The sequence below is a fragment of the Protopterus annectens genome, chromosome 2.part0 (assembly GCF_019279795.1).
Source record: "Protopterus annectens isolate FY-2018-M chromosome 2.part0, PAN1.0, whole genome shotgun sequence".
NCBI lineage: Eukaryota > Metazoa > Chordata > Ceratodontiformes > Protopteridae > Protopterus > Protopterus annectens.
This window is the reverse complement of record NC_056728.1, coordinates 1,410,276,608-1,410,304,419: the sequence shown is the minus strand read 5'-3', so window position 1 is coordinate 1,410,304,419 and position 27,812 is coordinate 1,410,276,608. Positions and strand designations below refer to the sequence as shown.

At 38.2% G+C, this 27,812-nt stretch overlaps 1 protein-coding gene across 1 annotated transcript in view; it reads left to right on the top strand.

The window, feature by feature from the left end:
* The first annotated feature begins 221 nt into the window (after positions 1–221).
* NAA15 (N-alpha-acetyltransferase 15, NatA auxiliary subunit) overlaps positions 222–27,812 on the top strand; it is a 2,782,393-nt gene continuing 2,754,802 nt past the window's right edge. Inside the window, exon 1 of the mRNA XM_044060403.1 lies at positions 222–498. Within this exon, the coding sequence (XP_043916338.1) occupies positions 445–498 (54 nt within the window). The 5' untranslated portion in view covers positions 222–444. The remainder of the gene's footprint in view (positions 499–27,812) is intronic.

Genomic DNA, 27,812 nt, shown 5'->3' with positions numbered 1-27,812 from the left:
ATATATATATATATATACCCACACACACACAAAGTAATTCTTTATTGCCATTATTTGCAACCCAGCAATGGTTCATTTTACGGGGTATTTCACTGTCTACAGGGAATACTAAACCATATCTTAACTTTTTCTTACACTTTCCCAACAACTAAAAAAAAAAATCATTGAAAGAGCCGACTCAGCGATACATTCGTCCAGCCTCAGCGAACTCCACCTGTTTCCCAGGTTACTATCTAGGGGTCGGTGCGCAAGCGCAGTACATCGTTTGACCCGGAGGAGAAGCTAGACAGCCATTTTGGCTAGAAGGAGTTTGGTCTCCGGAGTCACCACGTGAAAGCTAGAAACGAAGTGTGTTTTAGGGTTTGCTGTTATTGGGTCCTTTTTTATTTTCTTGTCCAATGCGTTGAACACCGGGAAGTGGATTAAACACAAGATATTACGAAGATGCCATCAGTCACTTTGCCACCTAAAGAGAATGCTCTTTTTAAGAGGATTCTGGTAAGTGAGATGGAGCGACTTAGGTTCTTGATCCGCCAAATGGGATAGTTTGTCAGTATTGGTGTTATTATTAGACATACCCCTTATAAGCAGTGGTAAACACATTGTTTTGGGGGTGACATTACTTTGACAAAGTTTGTTCTAAGTGTCAGTTGGACAAAACTGTACATGAAGCCGGGTAGAGTTGATCAAGCAGAGAAGATAAATATATCCGTAGTATGTTATTAGGCAACCGGTTAATGTGTTGTAGTGAGTATTGTATGTATGCTGCTGCTTTAATTTGATGTTTACAGTCTATGCTGTAGAACAAATGGCTTTTATGTGGGAGAGGGCTGTGGTATATTGTTTTGTGTACAAATGTGTTTTGGCTACATACTTGTATTCACTTTGCTAGTGAAGACGGCCTACTGACAGTGTGTCAAGAGGCTATCATGATTGCTGCTTGGAGTTTGCAGTAGAACAGTTTTGCCTGGCTCTTTTGGTTTTCATGAAGTATTTTTTGTGTTAACTGATTTGTTGTATAACTCTTGTTTATCCTGAGTACATTTGCATTTTGAAAGACCGATTGCAGAGAAACTTTAAGTTGAAGGGGAATATTTTGCTTTGGGATATAAATTGCGGCACTTATTCCTGAATTTTGTATCTGACTAAAAAAAACTTCAGTGGTGTAATGTGGCTTACTGTCAGTTGTTGAATGGGAGGCTCTTGATTGAGTTATCACTGTTCATTTGCACAAATGAACGGTGTGTGTGTCGGTGATGCTTTTGTTGTGCTTTTCAGTGGCATTTTGGTCGGTCCAAAGTTTATTTTTGAATGGACGTTTGTTTGACAGCGATGTTTGCAAGTGTTCTAGTTGATACTGAGGCCTGTATTGCATTTTCCCCGTTATTCGAAATGTCAGTAAAAGTTCTTAGTTATGTCACAACTGAAAAGTGGTAGCATAGACTTGGTTTCTATATATATTTATAGGCATAATTACTAGCAAATGTGCGCTGCGCCTTCTCCCCCGGTGTTTTGTTTTTGTAAAAGGATTCTGTCTGTAAACTGTCCTTGGTAATACACATTTGATACTTGTTACGGCTTTTTTTGCAAATGTAAATAAATATTTGTTGTGGGCTGCAGTCGCAATGCATTTCTGGTACTAATGTGTTTTCTTCCTCTTCAGTACTATATGTAACCAGCTTACCCCTCTCTCCACTACTTGGCTATATGTAACTTATTTATTTATTCGTTTGATTACCGGGGAAGTTCACTGGGTCAATATGGCCCATTTTCAGTGGAGGCCCGGGGAGAAAAGCTCTGAAAATCCATAAAAAATATTATATACAGGATTTCAACACAATCAGGAATTTAGAAAGCATTAAACAGTTTGCAGAAATACGATTTCAAGCAATACAGGACAGTATGAGAGAGTACAATTCATACTGAAATTGAATACATTTTTTTTTTTTTTTTACATTAAGTTATGGTTATTACATTTGCATAGTACAGCAGTATTAGAGATTCCTAAAAGATGGTTAAGGTTGAGAAGGAGAAACAGTGGTAGCGCTTTGAGTGACAGTATTATAGAAATTAGTGCTCAATATTTACAAGTTTTGTTGAGTAGGTATAGCTATGGGAGTAGAAGGATTGTGTAATATTTACAAGTTTTGTTGAGCAAGTATAGCTGTAGGAGTAGAAGGATTAGGTAGTATTTACCAGTTTTGGTGAGCAAATTTAGCTCTAGGGGTAGAAGTAAAGTAGTGGGATAAAGCTGCAGGAGATAGCAGGGAGAGATATAGTTGTAGGAATATGTCTATAGGAGGAGGATAGGGTAAGTGTATCAGAATAAGGAGACTCTTATACTAGAGGTGGCCACAGATTAAGTAGGAAGGAGGCAGGGGCAATAGTAAAATATTGTAAAAAAGTCAATGTTTCAGACTTAGTCTCATTCTCATATGTATTGTACTACTGAATGACATGCTACCTTTTTCAGCCTTGTACCACTAAAAATGTCTAAGTTCAAACAAGAAAACTACAATGTTAAGTTTAAGTATGTAAGTATTCCAAGTATGCATGTAATCCTATAATTCTGTACTGGTATCTATATGTGACTGTATAAAACTGCCACTGTTTAACTCTTATGTAACTATCCACATGTGGAGCTTTTCTCCCCGGGCCTCCGCTGAAAATGGACCTGTGTCCAGTCAGGCTATCCCGGTTAACAAATGTACAATAAAATTAAATAGTTTAGATTGGAAGTGCCTTGGCAGCTTTAGCCCTTGAAGAATCCTACTTTTGATTAAAATTTGTACACGGAAGTTACAGTTGTGAAACATTTTCTTCAGCTAATGTGCATTTTACCAAATCGGATATACTTGTTTGAGTGTTTCAAAGTCACTGAAATGTTTTCTACCAGAAAATAAGTCTTTGGGTGTGTGAGACCTCAGTTACTTTTAACCGTAGACCCATCAAATTTAGTGTCACCTACTGCATGTCTTTGGAATGTGGGAGGAAACCGGAGCACCCGGAGGAAACTCGCGGCACCACAGGAAGGACATGCAGACTTCACACAGAAGGCACTCCAGCTGAGAATCGAACCGGAGAACCTTGAGTGATATTTCATCTGCAGTATAGAACAAACAGCAAGTTTTTTTTTTTTTTTTTTTTGCATCAATGTACCCATTTCCCACTTTAGTTTGATTAAATGTCTGTGTAAACGGCACTGTATATGTAAAACGGCAATAAACATTTGCAAAATTTATTGTTAGGAAAAAAATGTTGCACATGTCACAAAGCTGGGAAAATGCATAATTTTGTAACAATTTTTTTATGGGACTCGTTAAATGCATCGTTGTATGTTAGAATGAGAGGAATTATGCATGTAAGATTAAGAATGTGGATGGTATTATGGAGTTTTAAATTGGGTGTAAGTTTCTTAATTACAATATTTTGGCAGAATATGGGAGACAAATAATTTAGGTCTTTTATATCTTGTACCAGTTTTTTCTCTTGAGCAAAAGCTAACCAAAGTTTTTAGAGTTAAATGTCTTGTCAGTTGGTTGCAGATTGCTGTTTTGTGATTGAATTTCCAAAGGCACATTTTTTTACTGAATTTTAACAAAGTGCAAATGAGGCTTGGGGGGGTGTTGGCGGTGTCCATGGGATTTGCGTGGAAGTTTTTTAAATAAAAATTTGTTCATTTTTAGGGTCATGGGTACTTCCTAGGCTTTTGAATTAAGATTTTATGAAGCATAGAATTACATTCCTGTGGTAGTATTTAGCTTTTGTATTTTTGGCACAAGTAACCCAGAGGCAGGCAGAGCAAGGATATTTTGACATTTGTTTACTGGGGTGGTTCGACTGGGTCTGCAGAACCCATTTGTAGTGGAGGCCCAAGGAGGAAAGCTCCACATACAGTGCAATACAAATGCACTACAACCCAAAAGCAATACAAATGATGTGAGGAATACTATACAAAAATAAGTTGGTGGAACATAAGCTAGGTTACAAGATATACTACACATCTAAACAATTCTATAAAGTTGTATTATTATAGACATAATTTGTCATTCTAGCAACATGTATGTAGCCTGAGTAGATAGTGTACAAAAATAGTATGTAGGTAGTACAGTGTATGACAGTTGTACATGAAAAATGTTGGTTTCAGTTAAAATAGAAGAGTCAGTGATGGAGACAGCGAGAAAATTAAGAGTAGAAGCATTACAGACTGAGCAGTAGATTAAAGGTATGGGTATATAAATGGCAGAGTCATGAAAGACATTAGGTTCTTGTAAACTGTGAAAAGGAGTGAGATGCGACAGGGGAAGAAGAGAGAGAGGGGTGAGCATTAGGCTGGATGTATACAGGAGCAGAGACGTGTATTTTTGAGTTGCTTTTTCAACAGGCTTTAAAGTGGGTTTTAGGCCAGGCATAGACCTTGTAGCAAGAAGTAGTGAGTTCCTTAGTTTAGAGGCAGAATGTGAACACAGAGAACGACCTTTTTGGTTGTGGTGTTTTAGATGGCTAATAGATTTTTGTCTTCTGATCGTAGGAATCTATTGGGCATTTAAGATGTAACTAAGTTAGCTAGGGCAGGGCTGGCAGTAGGCATGAAAATAAAGTTGTGCAATGTGGATAGCTGAATAAAAGCAAGTTTGTTGAGGAGAAGTTCAAGCGAGCTGAGTTATAGTAACGCTTTACAGTGATGTTTGTGGTAAACTTGGCTACTTTGTTGTAGCACTGTTCCTTCTTGTTTAGGGCAGAAGTTTTTAAGTTTGTGAGGATAGGGGCACAGTAAAGAAGGGAGGAAAAAAAAGTTGGTTTCTGTGAGTCCCAGTTTTTGATGAGTTTTTTCTTTATATTTTGCTGTATCTGGTGGTTAAGTAAAGTTTTTGTCAGTGATTACTCCTAGAAGTTTGGTTTACTGCACTATTGCTATGACAGTGTTGTCAGATGCAAAGATGTTGGAATGATTGGTGACCGGGGATGTTTGTAGGGTGTAAGAGTGCTAATTTTAGTAGTCTTTGGGTTAAAGAGTTTGGCATTTTTTTAGCCAGGATTCGACTGCAGTGAAGGACTGAGTTTTTGAAAGCTGTTTTGGTACTGATAGTGGCAACAAGTGAATGACCAAGCTCAATCTTTGAGAGACATGGGTGCTAAACTTGGGTGGATTTTTAACAGTGACCGGGGTCAGAGGCCTGTTTCCTGTCATGACTAGAACTAGGGAGCCAAAGCAGATATGAAAGTTAGTGTTTGGCTTTGAGACTTTAAAATATGGTTGGCTAATGAACATGGCCTTGAACAGTGCTGTTTAGGTCACTGAATCACTATTAACAGCTTCATTACCAAACTGCTTTGACATTTAAAGATCTGAATACTATGAAGTAAAACACGTTGTAGGGATTGCTTACGAGTGTCCTCCTTACGGATGACCACCTTTATAAAAGTGTTTTGCTTACTCCTTGTCCACTTTCCTTTTTCCATAGGTTCACAGGATGCTTCTTAACTTTGCCCAGCATTTTGTGACAAAGCCAAAATAATGGGAATACAGGCCCAAATTGAGGATGATTTTTAAATCTTGTACTAACAGATATCAACATGCATTTTCTAAACGTTGCATAGTATGGGGAACTCTACCATATTTCCTTTGACTGTAAGGTCTTGTTACCAGAATGTCAAAATTTTACAGACAGGGCAAAAATTTAAAGTAAAGTCAAGGACACTTAGTGTGATTTGTAGCAAGTATGCTGCTTTTAGGATGTTAATATTCATTCTATGTAGCACATCTTATAAACAAAGGCATGGCATCTGGGTCCAAGGAAGTCATTGTTCTACTGTTTGGCATTTATCAGACCTGTCATTGAGTACAATAACCCCTTTGGTTTCTACCTAACCAGGCATGTACAACAAATGGAACTTCCGTAGATGTTCTCACAAAGAATACAGGGCATAAGTAAAATGTCCTATACAGACCACTCAAGGCCCTGTCATGTATTCTATCTCCTACAGGCTGTTGAAGGGAGATGCCTGGCACACAAGGCATTGTCATAACCCTCTCTGATGGACCTCCTGCATAGTTACAGGGTCTATTTTTAAATCCGTGAATGCTTAAAAAGGCGAACGCTGATTTATTGACCCCATGTAAGCGAAAGCTTACAATCCCGAGCACTCAGCACAGCAATTTTTTTCCCAGGGAGAAAAACTCCTATTGCACAAAAAAAAATAAAAATACTTCAAAACATTACTTAGTGGGGGGGGCTTCACCCCCTACTTAAATATACCAACTCTGAGATCGCACTACAGTGACAAAAACGGCAAAGTAACAGAGGCGGCCAAGTGATTTCTTTCCCAGGGAAAAAAATAGCAAATAGCTTGTATGCTATTTCGTGCTTTTAAGTTCGATCAAGACGCATTCAAAGGATTGCGTCTTTGATTTATAAATAGGAACCTTAGTTACAAAACAAATAGCACCAGAATTACCTGTTCTAAAGACTTAAACTTGCTTGTGATATGAATAGGACCTGCTGGAGAGAGAGTTGTGTATCCCGGAGACTACCCAGTCTCTGGAACAGGCTCCCCATCTATGTAAAGTAGAGTTCCTCCGTAACCTAATTCAAGTGCAGCTTGGACAATTGGATGGGGAAAAGGAAATTCATCCCTGGTTTGGCACCTGTCTGTAATGGACAGAGGCAGTCTGTAATTCATCTCCCAAGCCCCTGCTTACACTTATAGGTACCAGAACTTGTTAGAGATTTGGGGTGCATGGCTAGGCTTAAAAAGGCCCTTGTTCTTGTTGGCCTAGTAAACACCTATAAACCTAATGGACTGTGGTATGTGGCATAGTTGCATTCTTACAGTAGCTTGCTTAGCCTGTAGCAAGCATGGTCATTCATTGCTCTGTAATAGAATAGTCAACAAGACTACAACATGGACTTGTCGAGTTAAGTGTTTTACACTATTTAAAATGTGTTTTTTACAAACTTATATCTATTGTGTGGTTGTTGGAGAGGATGTATGGTTTGCACTAATAGCAGACAAATTAACTTCTGAATGTGTAGTAGGATTGTGTATTACTTCACATGTTTTTTTCCTTATTTACTATAACTTACATTTTTAGTTACAGGGCAGCATATGTTAATTACTGTATGACAGAAGGGGAGTTTTTGGGGTTGTGGTGGTTGGGTCCGAATAGCACAAGAAGTGATTTAATTTCTTGTGTAAAGGCTCAATTCTGAACTTCAAATTTTGGTGTTGATTGGATATTGAGCAAGTGAAGTTTTAGACAGCAAAATATATAATTTATAATATTCTCAGTTTTACCATTCAGATTTTATATTATTATGCTGATGCCAAGCAGTCTGTGTGGTTTTGGCAGATGAAAAATAGTTGCTAAACTGTGTAGTACAGATGAGAGGTTGGCAAACATGGCTGTAGTACTTTAATATATTTGAAAAGGCCAAGTGGGATTCAGGGTATTTTAAAATTGGATGAAAAAAATTGAGCCTTAACATTGAAATGCACAATATTTTACACAAAGACAGAAAAGGGTATGTTAGGTGGACGTGTCAACATCATTACTGTTAGAATTGGTAAAAAATAGGTTACTTCTCATAAGATGAATTTGAGCTTGTCTCTCCTTTGGATCAAGACCCCTTATTTTGAAGTATTGTTCAGTTCTCACTTAAAATGCGGTAAAGTGGTCTTAGTAAAGCCATTCCTGGTGGACCAGGCTAGCAGCCTGCTTGTAGCTACTAACAGTCTGTTGAATATCTCTTCACTCTTAAACAAGCCACACAGCAGTTAGATTAACAACTAAGAACCTTTATTAAAAACAGTTGCTAAACTTGTTTCCAAATGTCTGATACATTTTTTGTGTACAAGCCAATGTTAAATTTTGTTTTGAACTGAAATAGTCCGCGGTGGTGGTGCTGCGGTAGCGTTGTCGCCTCACAGTAAGACGCTGTCTGGTTCGATTCTCAGCTAGAGCGTCTTCTGCGTGGAGACATGCGTGAATGGGCGTACCTTAGTTGAAGGTTGTGCGTCAGGCCTGGCAAGCCAGTACGTAAAAATCAACTGCCAATCATTAGCGGACCGGAGTTCCGCTGTGGCGACCCCTAACCGGGAAAAGCCGAAAGAAACAAACAATTTGCATATCCGCTGCATCTCCACATGTTGCATAAGGCAAGAACCTTTGAATTAATCAAATAAATTGAATCTGAAAACAGCGAGGCAGTAGCTGTTGTCAGGTTCTGGTCATGACTTAGAATATCCTTGTAACTTAAAGGAAAATCACAATTTTTACGAAAGCACTGAAAATGTCACTGATCGGGACATGTCATTTTTGATTTAGGGTTATGTAAAATTCCAGTTTTTACTGTTACCTTTGTAATCTACTCTACAGTACCTCTGACCACCGAGTCCCACTGATTTTTGCCTTTGTTGTACTTTTAATTTGTACATTCCCTTCACCTTAATCTTCTCTTTCTATTTAGTTCTGTTGCACTACCTACTTTTTATATCTATATATACACAGCTTTCTCCTGTATAAATGTATGTAATTAGATGCAGTGCCCAGGCACACCCACTCTTAGTGGGTACTCACTCACCCTTTGTGCTGGAAGTTCGGGAGGGTGTGAGTTCTGTTCCTTCCCCAGATAATTGGATTAATTTAAAGTTACTAACCACTAACCCTACAATCCAGCATTAGGAAGAGGTACACTATTAAGTGAGCCACCCATCAGATGAGGCATTAAACCAAGGCTTTCATTTTCCCTGATGTGGTGGTATCTCGTATAGATCTAAAAGATCCCATTGCATTTTTGAGTGAGGTACTTTTTCTGTTGCTATAATCAAATTTCTTTTAACCCACGTAAATACAGTCTTGTGAGGCTTCTTGTCTATTTAATTCTAACTTGGATTTGACCCATTTTCAGTGGAGACTTGGAGAGAAAAACTCTACAATAAATACAAAATGCAGGAAATTGGACGTTTATACATAGAATAACACTGTAAGACATTGACAAATCACTGTACAATCAGGAACCGGAAAAATGAGAGCCAGCAAACGGTGACTGAATAAAGTAAATGTATTAATTGAGCAAAATCACAGCATATTGTAACAAACACAAACCGGTTTCGGCTGGCAAAGCACAGCCTTCTTCAGTGTACAAAAAATCATGGAATACAATCGCTGTATATATACAGAAAACAGACATCCTATTGGCTAAGTCCTAAAGGTGTTCATTAAGTCCTGGGGGGGAACAATCCACCCAGTCTAATAATCCATTTCTTTTCTTTTGTATTTAGTATGGAATGCCATTCAGATTTGTTTGCCCTATTCCCTAGAATCATATCAATAACAATAAAGTTAAACTTACATGTTGAATGTACTAATGTATGTTTATAAAGAGCATTGTGTATCCCCTTTTGTTTAATGTTACTGATGTGCTCAGAAATACGTATTCTGAGAGGTCTGGACGTTTGTCCAACATAAAATGAACTACAATTACAAGACCCAAATAAATGCTCCAATCACTAGAACAATTTGCGAAAAATCTCAAATCAAAAACTTGTGGACAATTACGGCTAGAAAATTGTTTGGACTTATTGATATATTTGCAGTTATTGCAATGTCCACATGGAAAACAACCATGTAGTGGTTCACCTGTCATTGTTGTTTGTACCAAATCATGTACATTGTTGTCCCTATGTTTGTAATGGTTGAAAAAAGAATTGAGATTCTTCCCTTTCCTATAAGAAAAAAGACAATTGTCAGGAATAATGCTGTTGATATCCATATCACATTGTAAGATGTTCCAATGCCTCCGTACACTTTGAATAAGGCGATTGGAATTGCGAGCAAATGTAGTCGTAAATCTTAGAGGTTGACAAGATTTGTTAGCATGTGTCTGATATGTAAGTAAATCCATTCTCTTCATATAACCAACCTTGTTGCTGGCCATAGTTACATCACCACTTCTATACCCACGAGATTTAAATCTGGTAGTTATGTCAGATTTGTGTTTCAAATAAGTAGTCTCATCTGAGCAAATACGTTTAGCACGTATAAATTGTGACTTAGGAATATTGCGTGCTATGTGAGGTGGATGGTAACTAGAGGCATGCAAGATGGAATTATATTCCGGAAACTTCCTATATATCTCAGTGGATAAGGTGTGATCAGGGGCCCTCTGGATTAATACATCCAAGAATGTAATGGTCTCCCTATCATAACTAATGGTGAAATGCAGACCCCAAGCATTGTTGTTTAAGTAAGTTACAAATTCCATTAGAGAGCCTTCATCCCCCCTCCATACCAACCAAACATCATCAAGATAACGTCTCCATATATCAATCTCTGACAAAAAAATGTTTCTTTCCTTATCATAAATATGATTCTCAACAAAAGCCATAAAGAGATCAGCATATATAGGGGCAAAAGAAGCCCCCATAGCTGTCCCTTTGGTTTGCCAAAAACATTGTTCTTTGTAGTAAAAAACGTTACTCTTGAGAACATATTGTGCTAAACCCACCAAGAAGGTATTGAAGTCAGAACTATATAAGTTTGAGACTTCAAGCCAATAGGCTAATGCATTAAGCCCATCTTGGTGTGGAATGTTAGTATATAAAGCACTTGCGTCCAAAGAACATAGAAACCAACCCGGCTCAAGCTGTGTGTCAGAAACAATCTGTAAGAAGTTTGTTGTATCCTGTAGATGTGATCGAATGTTAGATAACAAGGGCTTGAGATGCTTGGTCAGAAATAATGAAAGGGGTTCTGTAATGTATTCTCTACCAGATACAATTGGCCTACCTGGTGGATGAGAAAGATCTTTGTGAATTTTTGGCAGAAAATATATGTATTGGTTAATAGGATCATGAACCAAAAGTTGATTCATGATCTCATTGGTTATGATAGCCTCATCCCTTGCCTGTCGCAAGTACCCCTCAATTTGTTTGCTGAACATGTTGGTTGGGTCAATAACCATATGCGAATAATATCTTTGGTCATTAAGTTGTCGCATGGCTTCATTGTCATAATCAGCCCAATTTAATACAACCACAGCACCACCTTTGTCAGCTGTAATGATAACAATTTCCCTGTTATTTTGAAGTTCAAGAATGGCTTGTTTTTCATCAAAAGATAAATTATTATGTTTTAGTGGAATATCTGAACCCAAAAAGTGCAAGTCCTTAAGTACACTATTCTGAAACTGTAGTACCATTTGATGCATTGGTGGAGAAAAATTGGATCTGTGATATATAAATCTATCATGATCATAAGTAGAGTCAGTATTGCCAAAAAACAACTAAGTTCAACAAACGACAAAAATTAACAACATCCTGAGCAAATGATTCCTCTGACACAGTAAAGCCTGGGATGAACGTGAGGCCTTTATTTAACATTCTTATTTGAGTCTGAGAAAGTTCAAATGCTGATAAATTCAAAACATTATGATATGATGTTGTCTTCGCAAAAGCAATGTTCAGAAGGCCCTGAATGTTCTCTATTTCTGCGGTGTTTGCGTCCACCCCGCCTGGTTTTAGGCCTAAAGGGGTTAACCTTGGTGTTCTTTTTGGGGTAGGTGACCCTGAGACTGTTGTGGCTTCATTGTCTGTGCATGATGAGGTATCCTCAAAAGAGGATGTAGTCTCAATCTCATGCCTTTTTAAGATTGATCTTGGTCGTTTCCTTTTGTTAGTAGGTTTAAATGGAATAGGGGAAAACCTAACATGTTTGGAACTAGAGGAAAATGGATTGCCCCTTTTGTAATCTTCCTGGTCCCTGGTAAACTTTTTGGTTTTTCTGGATTTAAGTTCAGTGTCAAGCTTACGTAAATCAGAAGCCACATTATTTAATGATTTCTTAAAAAATGGTTCCTCCTGATAAACCTCTAGTTTGTTGACCAGAATATTGATTTCTTCTAATTCTTTATCAATGGCCCTATTATGGAACTTAAATAGCTCAACAACAAATGCCATGGTTGCGTCTTGTTGTATTTTGTTCCATTGTAAGTTAAGTTCATCATCCGCATTAGTGACATGGGGAATGGTACGTATACGCAATCCCCTTGGGGTTATACCTGCAGTCTGATAAGCTTTAAATAATTTACTATGCCAGATGTTAGATCTAAGTGATCTAAGATGCTTGTTTAAATTGTCAAAAAGTGATCCACAAATGGATTCTGAACCAACCAAATCGGACCCCCCAGTGTTCCCTTGAGAGGATCCGAGTCCAAAGACCCCAAGGTCCTCTCTGTCAGCAGCCAGCCCCCGAATGAAGCTGGAAAAATCCATATTGTGACAAAATAATGGTCAATAATCTGAGAAAAGCAAAATTGCTAATAAACCGACAATAATGGCCCAAAAGCAACCACGTCAGTTAACTCAAAGAATAATAAATTTAAATGTTATGTGGACCATAACAGTAAACAATGTCAAAAGACAAGCCTGCGTCCAAATAACCAAATAATGTGGATATGGAGCACTAGAAAAAGTCCTGGTTGCTTTATACAAAAAAGATATATGGTTTCCAAATGACATAGACTATATCAACAAAGGTCCAACAAACCAGAGGATGGAGCACCTCCAAAAGTATTTGAGTGACACTGAACAAACCAGAAAAAAAATATTCAATATTGGCCAAATCTTATAAGATGATGCCATGTTAGACTTGGTTGTAAACCATGGAAATAAAGGGACCAAGAAAAAACAAAAGCAGAGCTGGACAATAAGCAATGAAGTTATAGTATATAACAATTGAAAAATAATATAACAATCTGCTGTAATATCCCAACAGTCAAGACCTATTAGGTTGAGATAATAATCTTTCAAACTGGATGTGCCAGCCCCAGGGAAATGTCACTGTGACCTATGTCCATATAAGCATATAGAAAGAATGGTATGTAATCAATAGGGACTAATCATACCCTCTAAAAATAGAAAAGATGTAACATATTATGATGAATAACATGTAGATATGAGCCATGTGGCAGGAATCCCAATGCATATACATAGAAATAAATATACATATGATTTATACTTGCTTAAGTGAAAATGACATTGAACATGTAAATATAGCATAAGTACAAATGTTACAAAGTTATTGGAATGACCAAATTGTTCAGTTGGTCAAAAAGAACCATATCTAATAGTCAAGGTTATTAAATGACAATAATATGAACACTGTATGTTCTGTTGAAAAAGCAGGCTATCCAATAACCAGAATCAATAGTTATGTTCAAAAAAGCATATATGCAAAAATCATTTCCAATAGCAAGCTTTGCATAGAAATAGTATCAATATTCAGGAACATATTAGAAAGAATTGTCACCTGCAATCATAATACCATGTATACACTGATAAACCCTCATCATGGCAGTCTAGTAAAAAAAGAAAACATACCAAACAGTGGTTCGATGTTGAAAAATAGACTTGATGACAAATTTGTAAGCCCTTAGTACCTCCAAATATTATAAAAATAATGCTTATATAGTAGACACATATGGCATCGAACATAGAGATCAAAAAATGTATATTTGACCCTAACCCAGTCCAAATCTAGAAAGTCCAAAATGTAATAAATCTACGCTTACAAAAAAGTAAACGGAACAGGCTGTGTGGACATCAACCACGCTCAATGAGTTCCATGGTATAAAGAGAGTCCCAAAGTCAAAAACATGATGACTGTCTGTGAAAAATAGAAAATGTATGCCGTAATGCACAAGTAAATATTTCCAAGCGTTGAGATTCAAATAATGAAATCCCCGTATCACTCTTGTAACCTTCTAGGAGCGTTCACAATCCGACCCAGAAAAAAACTGATGAAAGACAAATGAACAATCCATATGTAGACACGCGACTGCAAAGTACTTGATGTTTAAGTAGTTTAACAAAAGAGGATACACAATGCTCTTTATAAACATACATTAGTACATTCAACATGTAAGTTTAACTTTATTGTTATTGATATGATTCTAGGGAATAGGACAAACAAATCTGAATGGCATTCCATACTAAATACAAAAGAAACGAAATGGATTATTAGACTGGGTGGGTTGTTCCCCCCCCCAGGACTTAATGAACACCTTTAGGACTTAGCCAATAGGATGTCTGTTTTCTGTATATATACAGCGATTGTATTCCATGATTTTTTGTACACTGAAGAAGGCTGTGCTTTGCCAGCCGAAACCGGTTTGTGTTTGTTACAATATGCTGTGATTTTGCTCAATTAATACATTTACTTTATTCAGTCACCGTTTGCTGGCTCTCATTTTTCTGGTTCTTGATTGTAGTTGTTTCCTGAGCCTTGCAATTGTTACCGTGCAGGAGGTTTGTTCTTTTATAAATCACTGTACAACTCAAAAAGTTCTAAATCCTTTACATATTTGCAAAGTATTGAAGGTGATAAGAGATTGTAGACTGAAATGGCAGTTTGAGTTTAACAGAGGATAATAAGATGTAATGAAACACGAGTAGAGATAAGATGGAAAGCTTCAGTGCAACCTGAAGTCGAGATTTTTTGTTCAGTGCAAGAGTAAAGCCAGTTAAGTAGATGTTATGAAAACTATGTATCTTGTCTGTCTTAGTTTGGGGGGGGGGGGGTAGCAGATTTCTTGACTTTTGCAGTGCAGGATTATGAGTCACTGGCTGAGTTATACAATTTTGTGAAGGAGGAGAGTTGTTTTGCACAACCAGAAGCATATGGAGTGCACTTTTTAGCAATGGACTTACTTTTCTGGGTAGTATATTAGTTTATGGGATATAGTTAGTGTGGTTGACATAGTGTGCAAGTTCCATCTGGTTTTAAATGTTTTATGGGCTCTACGGTGATGTTTTTTTGAAGTGTATTTGTAGCAAATTTGACAACTTTATTGTAGCACATGTATCACCTTGGTTTTAAGGGTGTAGTTGAGATTATTAAATGTAGGTGATAAGTAGCATAAAGGAGGGATGAAAGTAAATGTTTTAGCTATTGATTTTGAGAATTCTGTAAAAAAAAAGTTTAACACTGTATAGTGAGCCTAATATTGTGTATATTTATATGGCTTGGAGCAGGTGATGGTTGTTTGAGAATGTTTGTGTCTTTCGGCTTTTCCCGGTTAGGGGTCGCCACAGCGGAACTCCGGTCCGCTAATGATTGGCAGTAGAGTTTTACGTGCTGGCTTGCCGGGCCTAACGCACAACCTTCAACGAAGGAACGCCCGTTCACGCATGTCACCACACAGAAGACGCTCTAACTGAGAATCGAACGGGCAACGTCTAACTGTGAGGCGACAACGCTACCGCAGCACCACCACCGCAGTCATATTAAGTAATAATTCCAGGAGTTTAGTTTGTGCAATACGGTACACTTGTGTTCTATTAGATGAAGGAATGTGGAAAGAGTGTTTTTGTTTTTGAATCATTTAGAGGTGAAACGCTTTAGTTTTGTGTCTTGGAGATTTGAGTTAGCTTGGATTTGGATGCTAAGAAAGCCTGTTCCCAGGGGAAGAGGCTACCCGCTTAATGGAATTAACCCCGTCAACTTTGTGTTTGGAGGGGGGTACATTAATTATACTGTCGACATCTGTAGTCTTCTCTTATGTTCACTGTCCCAGCTTTTGTACTTAAATTTTTTATTTTTTGGACTACTATCGGAGTTCTTGATCATTTGTACTGTATATGCTATTACAACATGCATCAGCTAGTAGTTCTGTAATCTAAATTGTATTGTGTTACATAGTAGATATAAATTATGCATAGATTTTTATTCTAGTTGTGAAGTAAGTTCTCCAAAGTTTTTTTATTTAGTAGAAATGCAACACTTATGAATTTATTTTTATTATTCTGTTTAATTATGCAATCCATTGTATAATATCGGTGCTTTTTCCCTTTGGTTGTTCTCTGAAAATGGTCCCTGTCTTGGTAAATAGGTGGATTGATGATTATTTAACTCTGCTCCTGGTGCTTGCAGACTGTAGAGCTCCTTTAAAAAGGTGTATTTTGGCATTCTTGGATGACGATCTAGAAGCCCTTCACAACAATCTTTCTTGTTAAATTGTTGTGCCTCTTGTGGATTATTTATTTTGCCTTTTTAAAGTGAGGATTCTGGTACCACTGTTACTGTCCCAGACCTTTTTCCAAGTGAAGAGTGAGTGGTTTGTCCTCTTCTTTTACAAGCCTTGTAAACTTTTTTCCACTTTTATTTTGTTTTCCTTCAGTTGTTGCCATGAGATCCCTCCCCCCCTCACCAGTTCTTCACAAAGAGCTGAGATGCATGTGTGGTGTAGGTCTACAGATGCACATGTGGTGTAGTTATCATTCCACAGAAAGTCTAGTTACATAATAAGATAAGTTGCTTATTCAGGTGAATACGCAGCTTCCTCTTCTCTCATGCCGTTGTGCCGCTTTCAGAATGCATTCTTTTAGTTTTTTTAAAGCTTAATGCTTTTTCAGGAAGGTTGTTCTACTCAACCCCCCCCCCCCCCCAAATTATTAGCATATGTTCTCCTTCTTGCAAGTATTATGTTGTTCAACCCCTTGTAAAAGTTATCCTCTGTTTGGACCTTGTGGGTTATATATATATATATATATATATATATATATATATATATATATATATATATATATATATATATATATATATATATATCTATATATATATATATATATATTTGTCTTTGGTTTCTGCAGAAGTCCACTCATGATCCCAACTATTTTGATCATTCAGACGTTTAACCTACATTTACTGGTACATTAGGGTAATTGGGGAAAGTGGTTTGTGTGTATCTTGGTTATTTTCACGAAGGAATGTAGAATTCATGGTCCACTTCAGTGTGTGTGTTTGTCTGTGCAATCTGCTTTTGATCTGTTGTTCCACTGGGTTTCTCTCACATTGAGATCCTTTCTTGGACCATTCCTTCTCAGAGAGGCAAGTGCTGATCACACAATCATCATTTTGACAGGCATTAGGGCCTTTCCTGCTTATGCTCTAGTGCTGTCCTGGGTGCTCATTTAGTAAGAGTGTCGCTGTTGTTGGGGCAGACAAATCATGCCTACTGGCTTACACATTTTCACGGGCACACAGTTGGCTGTGCTCATTTCCTGGAGTCCTGTACTTGTATGGTGCCGATTTGGTGACCATGTTTACCAGTTCCTAAACCTAGCATTGGGGAGTCTGTGAGTACCACCCTGCTGTTTTTAATTGAGTGCTGATCTTTTAGGTCATAGTCAGGGCTATGTTACTGTATGCCACTGAGGTGGGTATGTTATCTTGGCTTTTGAACTTTGCATAACACTTGGGTTCTTCAGTAGGACTTGGAAAAAGCATAGCACTCTTCCTAACCTGCGGAAATGCAAAACTCTTATCAGCTCTGCAAAGAAAGTTGTACATGGGTAAAAGAAACTATTGTAAGTTGGATTTTTGTTGATTAGATCATTTTAAACAATTGTAGGACATAATAAACATTACATGAAATGGATTAGTAGGTATCAAAGACAAATGACTATAGGCACTCATCGTCGTTGGCCACCCAGTATAACCTCCCGCGTGTAGATCAATAGTTGCATATGGAATATTTCTGCTTACACTGCATACTGTACCCAAGTGTTAACTGTGTCAAAGACTCTAGTTAAACCAACTACCTTTGCACTCAACATTCTTCCAGGGAGTACTTAAAAGGTACAGGTAATATGTTTCATTGCAATTCTTATCAACGGGTTCAGTACAGAACATTATGCCCATACATCCACAACACCTCCACAAACCAGGAACATAATTTGTTTGATACAAATTTCAGATCATTTGTAGTCCTGGATTTTGAAATTTATCATTTGATTATCAACCAGTTGCTTATCTCGACACAATTTCTGCCTAGGATTCTTTAGACACAGCCTTGTTTATCACCCAAAGGCAAAAATAGTAGCATCATTGTTTCTACACCTGTTAAAGGCTAGCTTGTTACCTGACATTCCCACAACTAGCCACTGTGCGTGCATACCCACACACTAATCCACATCCCAAAAGATGCCCTTCACTAAATTATATACTTCAGCCATACCTATTTCCCAGATTGTACACTTTGCTTCACAGTTAGACTTCCATTACCTACAAAATCCAGTAATGCCATAGATGATTCTGTGTAATGCTGTCCTGTTACTAGGCTATGGAACAGCTTCCCCTGTCTCTAAAATAGATCACTAACAGCAAATCCTGTAAGATGCTGCTAGAGCACCTCCTACACTCCTGGCTGAACTTGAGACTACTCTTCCTAAACTTACTAAACACTGTGAGATTGTCTGTATCCTAATACTTTTTCCATAGCTTGTCCAAGCCTTTTAAGTCACTTTCCTCTGCCAAACTAAATACTAACCATTGCGGAGTCAAGTAAAATCACTTAAACCATAAGCAAGGGACTATTCTTGTCTCGTCTTACAAGAAACTGTGTTACTAGTTTACATAAGATTTGTCTCTACAGAATTAAGCATGGATTCCTTCTCCATAAATTTCAAGATTTTGTTCTCACTACAAATGTCAAAATTGTGTTTTTGCTGTTAACCTGCATTCTGTAACTTAGGCTTTGGACCTCCGGGTCATGATGTAGAAACCGTCATCTGTTAAATGTTTGTGAATATTGTAGTCTGAAACTGTTTGGGGGGGGGGGGGGGCATTATCTAAATTTGTGTTGGTATTCATTAGGAGTGTTTCTTTCAGCGGAGACTGGGAGAAAGGGCTTCTACCCAGTCGGACTTTCTCCGTAAATAAATTTAAAAATGTGGCCAAATATGCGGTAAAACTAAGTAACACATCAATGCCTCATCTTGAACAAATTAACATGGTTAAACCTTCAAATTCATCTCCCTTTGACTCCGCTTTGGTTCACATTATAATATACACATACCTCATCTATCTGGTCTTCTAATCACAGCAGATGCATCTGTTTTGCAAAATTGGTCAAAACTAAATAATTCAACAGTACCTTGGTTTCCAGGCTGTTTTCAAGCTGACTACCACCCAAACACATTTTAGGACCATGCATGAATTCTTTTGAGTTCACCTTCCTGATTTTTTTTTTTTAATTTCTTGTTTAAATAGTGCAACATTTGTTGGTATGATTTTTTTAAATTTGCTGTTTTAATCATTTTCGCAGTAATAGGTGAGGCAGGCGTTATCAACCAATAGTGACAAAAATGTCCATTTTTGGATCATTTCAACCATAAAAGGCCACACTGCTGCAGCCGTAATCCACCAGTATCCATATACGAGTTACAGCCACTTTGACTGTGTTAACATTATATGTTTGTGATAAAAATGGCCAGAATAAAGCATTCCAGTTTGTTACACAAATACACGCTAATCCTGCAAAGGCTGATAAATTAGCTCAGTGGGGTCAGTTATTTTTTATGTAACATACCCGGAGTCCAACAATTACAGCTACATTTTTAGACTGCATCCTCCTTAGATGTCTCTGTCAAAAAGTGTAGTGACCAAAGCAGCATTTCAGGTTTGTTTTCTATAAGCACACAGTAGCTATAGTGAAGTATACTGGATTCATTCACATACACGGTGTGAATGATAGCTCAAGGTACTTTAATTCAGAGGTAGCATTCACTGGCAGCTTTCGCCTTTGTACATTCATTGTTATATGAAGAAATTACATGTACTTTATTTGCAGCTTTGTCTCAACTACGTTAAATATGTATAAAGATTTAGTATCCTGTGAATTATTTTGCATAAGAGCTATTGGTAATAGATATGTTGCTGTTTGCCAGCAATTTTGCATTTCAGTGCTTCATCCGCAAATGCATTGCCAGATGCCCTTAAAGAATAAATGGCTTATGTTGTATTTAAAAAGTTGTGATGCCTGTATTACCTTAACACTTCCTGAAGTTGATCATCTGTGCAATAAAAGAATGGTTGGCAAAACCAACCATAGGCTCGTATAAAGATACTAGGCATGCAGTACAGGAGACCACAAAGGATCCTAGCCCGAATTCCTGTCTGGATAAGTGACTTGCTGAGGGTCACACTGGAGGTAGTTGATAGAAAGATTTCAAACCCTGCACCCTTCACATACAAAGCATCTTATTAGCACAGTGTACTAAAACTGTCACTTGCCAATTCCCATATTTAAATGCAGAAAACATTTAAAAATCTAATCTTGTAGAGAAGATTGTATCTTAGTAATATGCAACAATGGCTTCATAATGGATGCTGAAGGTCTGGCTGTGTTCTGATCATTGCTTCAAATAATGCAGACTACACTGAACCCTAACACATGTTAACCCCTTCAGTTACTGGAGGCTGTGAAGAGGGTACTACAGTGCAGCATATGTAACGGTATTCTTTTAATGTGGTGAGTATAGCAACATTTAAAATGGTTGTCAGTGTTGCAGCTTTTGTTCAACCCACAAGTAATGCAAAAATTTTGCAGTGTACAACATACTGTTTTGGATATGGGGGACTTGCATGCTTGGAGAACACCTACATATTTTTGAACTCCTTGTCCTCAAGAATAGCTAAATAGCTATCCTATCTAATATCACTCAGTACAGGCCTAAAATAACTGAATGGCTGAAAATGCTGTGTTGCAGCATACACCCCCAGCATCAACAGACTCTAGAGTGTGCTCAGTTGGAGCCCTATGCAGGGTAATGAACCAGACCCCCCACCAGCCATACCAGTATCCCTTAACTTGGGCATGTCTCCCATATTACCATGAAACACTGTTCAAACCTTTCAATGTGCATTCTGTTTCTTTACAATTGTCATACAGATTTGGATTTAAGCTTTCTGCTGTAAAATCTTAAATTAAAACACTCTTTTTTTTAAACAAAACACTTGTATTAAAAACAGAATTAGGTTGCTAAATTTTTAAACTACTTTAGCTCTACTACTCAAATGGATTTTCACTAAATTTAACAATCAAACTACAAGAGAAGTGCTGGGATTCATAGTCAAATAGCATATGCCAAAGTACTAATTGGCGGCTATGTGAAGGGTACAGGAATTCAAATGGTACATACAGTGCATTTGCTAATAGCCTGGGACACCCCACTGGTCCCAGGTGTCCCTTTTCAGGAGCAGCCCCAGAGCACATTCTGGGGAAGTGACTTTGTCAGAGCCGCACAGTAGACAGACGAAGGCTGTGAGAGGCCATGTACTGCATGAAACTGCTTATAGCCTTTCTGATCTGCAGTAGGTACCAGACAAACTGTTGTACCAACTAAGTACATAACACTTGTCTGTAAAAAAAAGCAACATTAAAAAATGTAGCCACTAATAAATTGAACAGCGTGTGAACTGAGTTTACTCACAGCCAGATAATAAACACAGTCAAGGAACTGAGGATCTTGCTCGAACATAGCTCATATAATGCTTCTGTTACAATAGTTTCCTTCTTTTTACACTGTAACTACTTTGATTCATGAACTCTGTGTATGTGTAATAAACGTACACTTGCCCAATTACAGCTTCTTGTGTGACTGCTTACATCTTGAATGTTTGCTTGGAGTGAAAGGATTGAACAAGTAATGGTGTAGGAGTGTAATTTTAGTTTGCTGTTATGAAAACATTGCAATGCAGTCAGATGACGTTCTGACATGTTAGCTCAAGGATTAGAGACTGACCCATCAAGAACAGATTTTAAATATTAGTGTTGCCTGCTAAGAAAGTCAGTAAATCTAAAAGTCGTGGTTATTGTTTAGTGATTGCAGTCTATAATGCTTTACCAGAAAAGAGAAAAAAACACTGAGGAACAGATACGAGGGAAAAGACTGGAGAAAGTTGAAGTAGTGTACGTGGACATACTGTCAGTTGTAGTCCCGTTTATGACAGTACACTTCCAGATATTGGCTTGATAATAGCCCCGCAGTGTGTCTCATCCCGATGCTGTCAACTGTACATTGCAGTCTGTTGTAGTGCTCCTCTGCCCTCTCAACTATGCTAAACAGTCTGAGATGAGGCTGTCTATAAGTACAAGTAAGCAATGTTGAGAGTTCTGCACACTCTGTGCTGAGAGAAGTGTAACATTTAATATTACAAGTGGCAGTGAAATGTTTGTTTGAAATGTGTATGAAGTAAATAGGAAATCGTAGCCTTCCCAGCAGATTTGAAGGTAACAAGTGTCTTTTCTTGGGGCTAAAGGTTAATGTTAACTGAAAGCACGCAAGTTGTTTTTCACATCTGGGGGGCATAGAGATGACGAAAGAACAGATGTAAGTCTAAGTGGGGAATACAAGCTGTAACCTTAATTTTAGATTTGGTACCTGTGGGTGTAATCTTCAGTTTGGGGCAGCTACGTCTGTCTGGACAGGTTAACTTCACTTACTGAAAATGTACATACTGTAATTTTGTGTATTCATTCCAAGTTAAAAGGGGTGGTTGGTTCTGCACATTATTCTTGGTGGTCTTTCTCATCTTGGCCTTACAGCATTGGACTCTGATTCAGGTCCAATAAACTTTTAAATTTTCTGGTTAGCGCCTGGGCTCTTATGTCTGGCACATTCCTTTGTAACTGTGGAAAAGGATTCATTGGCAAATTCTGTGTGTAGTTTGTCAGAAGAATGAGAAGCAAAGTCCCCATCTTCCTGTTGACTTGCTGTCTGTTGGCTAAACTTTTATGTCCTCCTTAGCATGTTCTGCATTCAGCAATGTGTTTGGTGATGCAGGAGAAAGTAAAAGTAACTGGCTATAGCAGCATGACTTTCACACCTGCCTCTTGGCCTCTTCCAATTGTAGGCATGTACTTGTCTTTTCTGCCTGGTACAGGGTGAGTAATTTTCCACAAATACTCTGGTATTTTCAGTTTTTAATACTTTTCCTTTCTGCAACAGTTTTGTCAGGAGAAGTATCTGTGTCTCCTGACTTCTAACGTTTTTGGAAAACCATTCTTGAGAAGACTCATTGTGCAGCTTTTGCATCTGATTTATGCAGTTTTTATCAGCTCATCTGAATAGCTGCTTAATGTTTGTTTTCAGGCATTTGTCATTTAACTTAAAAAAAAAAGGCACGAAGGAATATTTGCACACTGCAGAGTGCATATTATTTTTCTCCAAATTACTGGAATCCATCTCTTATATTAAAACCTGAAACATTTGTGCTGACCAGCTGCAAGGTTCTTGATGGCCAGATTTTTGGTTTTTCTTTTACTTTCTATACATTTCTTGTTTGCTGACACCCAGGCAGTGTAGTGAATAGCCACTAACTGAATTCTATCCAGATTAAATTTCATTGGCCCTTTTTTACCCCTTTCACACATCGGATAGCTTTAACTGACCACCCAAAGTCAAATTGGGATATATGTTTCTCTCTGACTGCAGTGAATACCACCTTGCAGTATGCGGTTTGTGTCTTTATGCTGAATGGCATATCTTTTGCATAAGTTTACTCCATTCTTGCTGATCATTGATTGTATATAGCAGTTTGTTTTAGTATCTTATATGTATAGTTAGTGTGTGTGTGTGTGTGTGTGTGTGTATATATATATATATATATATATATATATATATATATATATATATATATATATGTTTAAGTATGTTATTTGTATAGTTAGTGTATGTATGTGTGTGTATACATATATAAATTTCACATGCATTATATCTAGCTGTACACTAACTTCCATACAAGTGAAGAGGAGCAATTGATATGTTCTGTGTTCTTTGCACACACTTTGAACTGAGAACTGAAACAATCTACAGATACAGTCAAAGGTGCAATCATTGCTCCTGTGATCCTTTTATAGCGCATGCAGTGTCAAATAAGAGGCAAAAAACAACTTATAAACTTTAAATATAACACAAAACAGAGAGAAAAGAACACATGCTTTTTTTTTTCGTTTTTCTTGTACACCAATGCAATGTATATTTGTGTATACTAGGGTAGTGCAGTGATCAGCATTGCCAGTTTCAGACTTTGCCCATGTAGGTACAAAACGGTTACAAAAACACAAAAAGGTGCAAGACCTGATTAGAGTAGTTCAGGTTAGTACAGTAACAGTTTTCCTATGTAATGCTTTAACAAACAGCGGTGTGTAATATACAGTGTTTACATTAGTTTCGAACACTAGTTTCTAAATGGGTTAACCTTCTTCCTCTTTGCTCCTTTCACAGAATTAGTGAAGAAAGAAGAGAAGGGATAGTGTGTTAAGTGATGCATCCTGTGGTAAAGCAGGCATGTTCGGCTTTGAAGATGTGCTTTTTGGATTGCATTCTGAATTTGGTTGAATTTTTCTAGGACAGTGGGGCAAACTTGCCAAGGAGTTGCCTGAGTGGAGAATGCTTGTCCAGTGCTGTGGTGGGATAATGAGCGTTGGTGTGGTTTGAGAGCAGTGTATTGGATTGTACGAGGTAACTCGCTGCGGCAGTAGTCTTAGCTAATGTATGGGTTATACCTTGCCAAGCCTTTGGCTTCCTCCATATGCCGAGGCAGCTATAAGTTCTAGCTCCTAATGGAGTAAAAAGCCTTGGTGCCATGTGTCTTTAGTACTTTGCCTCAGAGGATAGACTATTGGCGTTTTCCAATTTCTAGGCAGACTACTTCTTTTCTGGAAGTTCTTTCCGTATTTCATTTTTTGTTTGTGAGAAATTGAGCCAGTCCCTTAAATACAGTATTGGTAATTGCTAATTGAGGGCTATCTGGCTCCTGTTTTGTGTTTTCTGAGGGAAAGTAAACTGCTTTTTGCTATTACTGGTGTATTTTATTGAAGATTGTAATTTTTTTTTGTTGCTTGGTAAAAAGGTAAGTTGTCCCAAGTGTAACGACTGCAGTTAGTAATGCCTACCGTGGTTCAAGCTTTATTCTTGGTGCATGGAGCAAATTTAATGGTATCTCAGTTCATAAGTAGAGATTTTCTGAATGTTAAATCTGAAGTCTTAAACTTTCCTTTGGATAAGAAGGTTCCCTTGTAGTTTCTGCTACTTTCGTTTTAAAACAATTTGAAAGAGGGAAGCTTTTTTCAGGGAGTTGGCGTAAATTTTCTAAAGCTTAAAAAATTTCCACTACCTTTTCATGAATAATCTTAACCAAACTCTGGCACGCAGTGTTTTAAAGGGGCATTATAGGATTTCTACAATTAGTTTATTGCTAGTGGACTTTTGTTTATATTTTAGGGCTGTGTAAGTCCCATTTTTATTTTTTGTATTTATTGTTTACTGGGAAAGTCAGACTTGGAATGAAGCCAATTTTCAGCGGAGGCCCAGGGAGAAATGCTCCAGATGCATGTGTATGCAATGTGGGAGGAAACCGCAGTACCCGGGGGAAAAAACCCACACGAATGCAGGGAGGATATGCAGACACCACACAGAAGGTGCACTAGCCGAAAATCGAACCAGCAAACCTCTTGGTGTGAGGCGACAATGCTACCGCTGCACCACTTCGCCGTCCATTGTTCAAAAGATAATCAGTTAACCAGTTCCGTCACATGTTCACATAGAGGCAGGCTTCAGAATAGTCTGTTAACATACTTCATGTCGGATTTCACAAACTTCATTGGGGTTGGATTGTTATAGGAAGTGCTAAGATTTGACACTGACCATTTGTATTTTCCACTCATGGGCTATTAGATTAGTTGAATGGCTTTCACTCAGCCAGAGATGCTATGTAATCACGTTCAGATCTACAGCCTTTGCAGCAGTGAAATTGTCTTCAGTATGTGCTTGTTTTTGTAAGACTGTGGGTGCTTATCCAGTCTAAGCAATTGCTACTTTGTTTTGTTTCATGCTTGTTGCTATATATTCTCTTCCTTCCGTGGTATTTTTCATATGGTCTATATTGGTGTTTGTTACTGTGTACCCATGCAGATATACTTTTATAGTTAGTGTTTTCCTTATTTCACAGGACAACATTGCATTGGATGGTTGCAAATGCCGTAATATTCTAGAAAAATAAAAATTTTGCAACTTTTCAATAAAATGACAGGCAGCTTTCAAACTGACAAAGTGTTTTCCCATTAGCTGATGCCCTTCAGGAGTCACACAGTAACTGTTTGTATAATACTGATTCCATCCCATTGAATTTTTTTATTTTCGTTTTTCTTCCTACATTGTGGCAAAATGTGTGGAGCTTTCACACTTTCTTGAACATTTGACTGCAGCACAGTTAACTGATTACCTTTTGAAAGTTGAGGCAAGTATAGTCTGCATATTTCTCCATATTTTCCTAAGTATGTGCATATGCAACATATAATCCATGTTTGTATTCTTGTGATTCTGAAAAACACAGCTTTAGTATGTCTTACTGACAGGCTTGCAGTTCAAGGCATTTTTGGTGGACTGTTAAATCTGTATATGCTGGATATGTGGTTCATAGGTAGGTACTAGGCTATTGGCCGTAGGGTCAGTATAAGCCTAGCCAAAAGGTACCCTGGCTTTCGCCACCCAAGAAAATTTTATTTTCCTGTGCCACTGTTGAGCAGAGCCACAGAAGTGATCCCCGGGGTGAATTTCCAATTTCCCATCCAATCATCAAGGTTTTTCTTTAAGAGTGCTAATGAGGAGCTTTGTTTGCTATAGATAGGAAGTTTGTTCCAGAGTATGGGAAGTCTCTCTCTGGGACAGGAATCTATCCCTCCAGCATGTTCTGTTTATTGTGGTGACAAGGTTTAGGTCCCTAGAGCGTATAGCTCGGAGGGATTGTGATTTCTTTTAAGTGGAGCATGTCCAAAAGCTCTTGGTGTTACACAGCTTTGTGTGTTAGGCAAAGATTGCCTCTGAGCAAGCGATATGCAACGGAGTAAAGCTGCAGTTTAAGACTGTCTGCATAGGGCATCTGTTTGAGGCCGGTAATCCTCTTTGTGAGGTATTTCTGTAGCCTTTCCAGTTGCTGTAGATGTCTTGTGAGGTACAAACCAAAAGGGGCGTTTTACTCTCTAATACGTGTGAGTGACGAGTAGATGGGAAAAATGACCTCTCTCTTTCCTGGGTGAGAAATCTTTTGTGATGAGGTGTGCCATGTAGAAGGATTTCCTGACTACTGTGGCGATGTGATGATCAAAGGAGAGACTACTGTCCACCTGTGTCCCAAGGTCTCTTATCACACTTTTGGTGTTAAGTAGACTACCACCTATGTGGTAGTTTATTGGTACAGAGCTTTTAGCAAAAGAGATGACTATGCACTTTTTGGCATTGAGCTTGAGGCCATGGCTTTTGACAACAGGTATCTGTCTCAGTGAGGCCCTTTTGTAGGATGTCCACATCTTTTGGAGTTTTGATTATGGCTCCTAGTTTGCAGTCATCTGCGAACTTCGTTAGCCTGTACTTCAGAGAAGTAGATACCAAACAAGAGAGGACCCAGGACTGAAGCCTGTGGTACTCCACTTGTCCCTGGTCTGAAGTTGGATTTGGAGTCTGCTACTTTCACAGTGTGGGTTCTGTCAGTGAGCCAGTTGGCAACCCATCTTGTGACATAGGGATTTATACCTAGTTTAGTGAATTTATCTTTAATTCCAGAGTGGGTGATGGTGTCGAAAGCCTTGGCGAAATCTAGATAGGCTGTGTGAACCACCTTGCCCTCATCTATGGCTTTGGTGACCGCTTGACATGATCTGCCTTTTACAAACCCGAACTGGGTGGGGTCCTGAGTTTGGAGATTACCAGTGTCATTGTTTACAAGTTCCATGATAGTATGTTCCATAGCCTTGCAGACCAGGCTCATCGGGCTAATGGGGCAGTAGTTTCCGGGGTCCGTGGTGGCTCCCCCTTTGTGGAGGTGGATAACCGTTGGTGTGCGCAATTCAATGGGCACATAGCCTGAGGTGAGGCTGTGACTGAACATGGTACTTAGATGGGGTGCCAGTTCATTCTGTAGTTCATGTAAAATGCAGCCTGGGATGTTGTCTGGTCCCATGGATGTT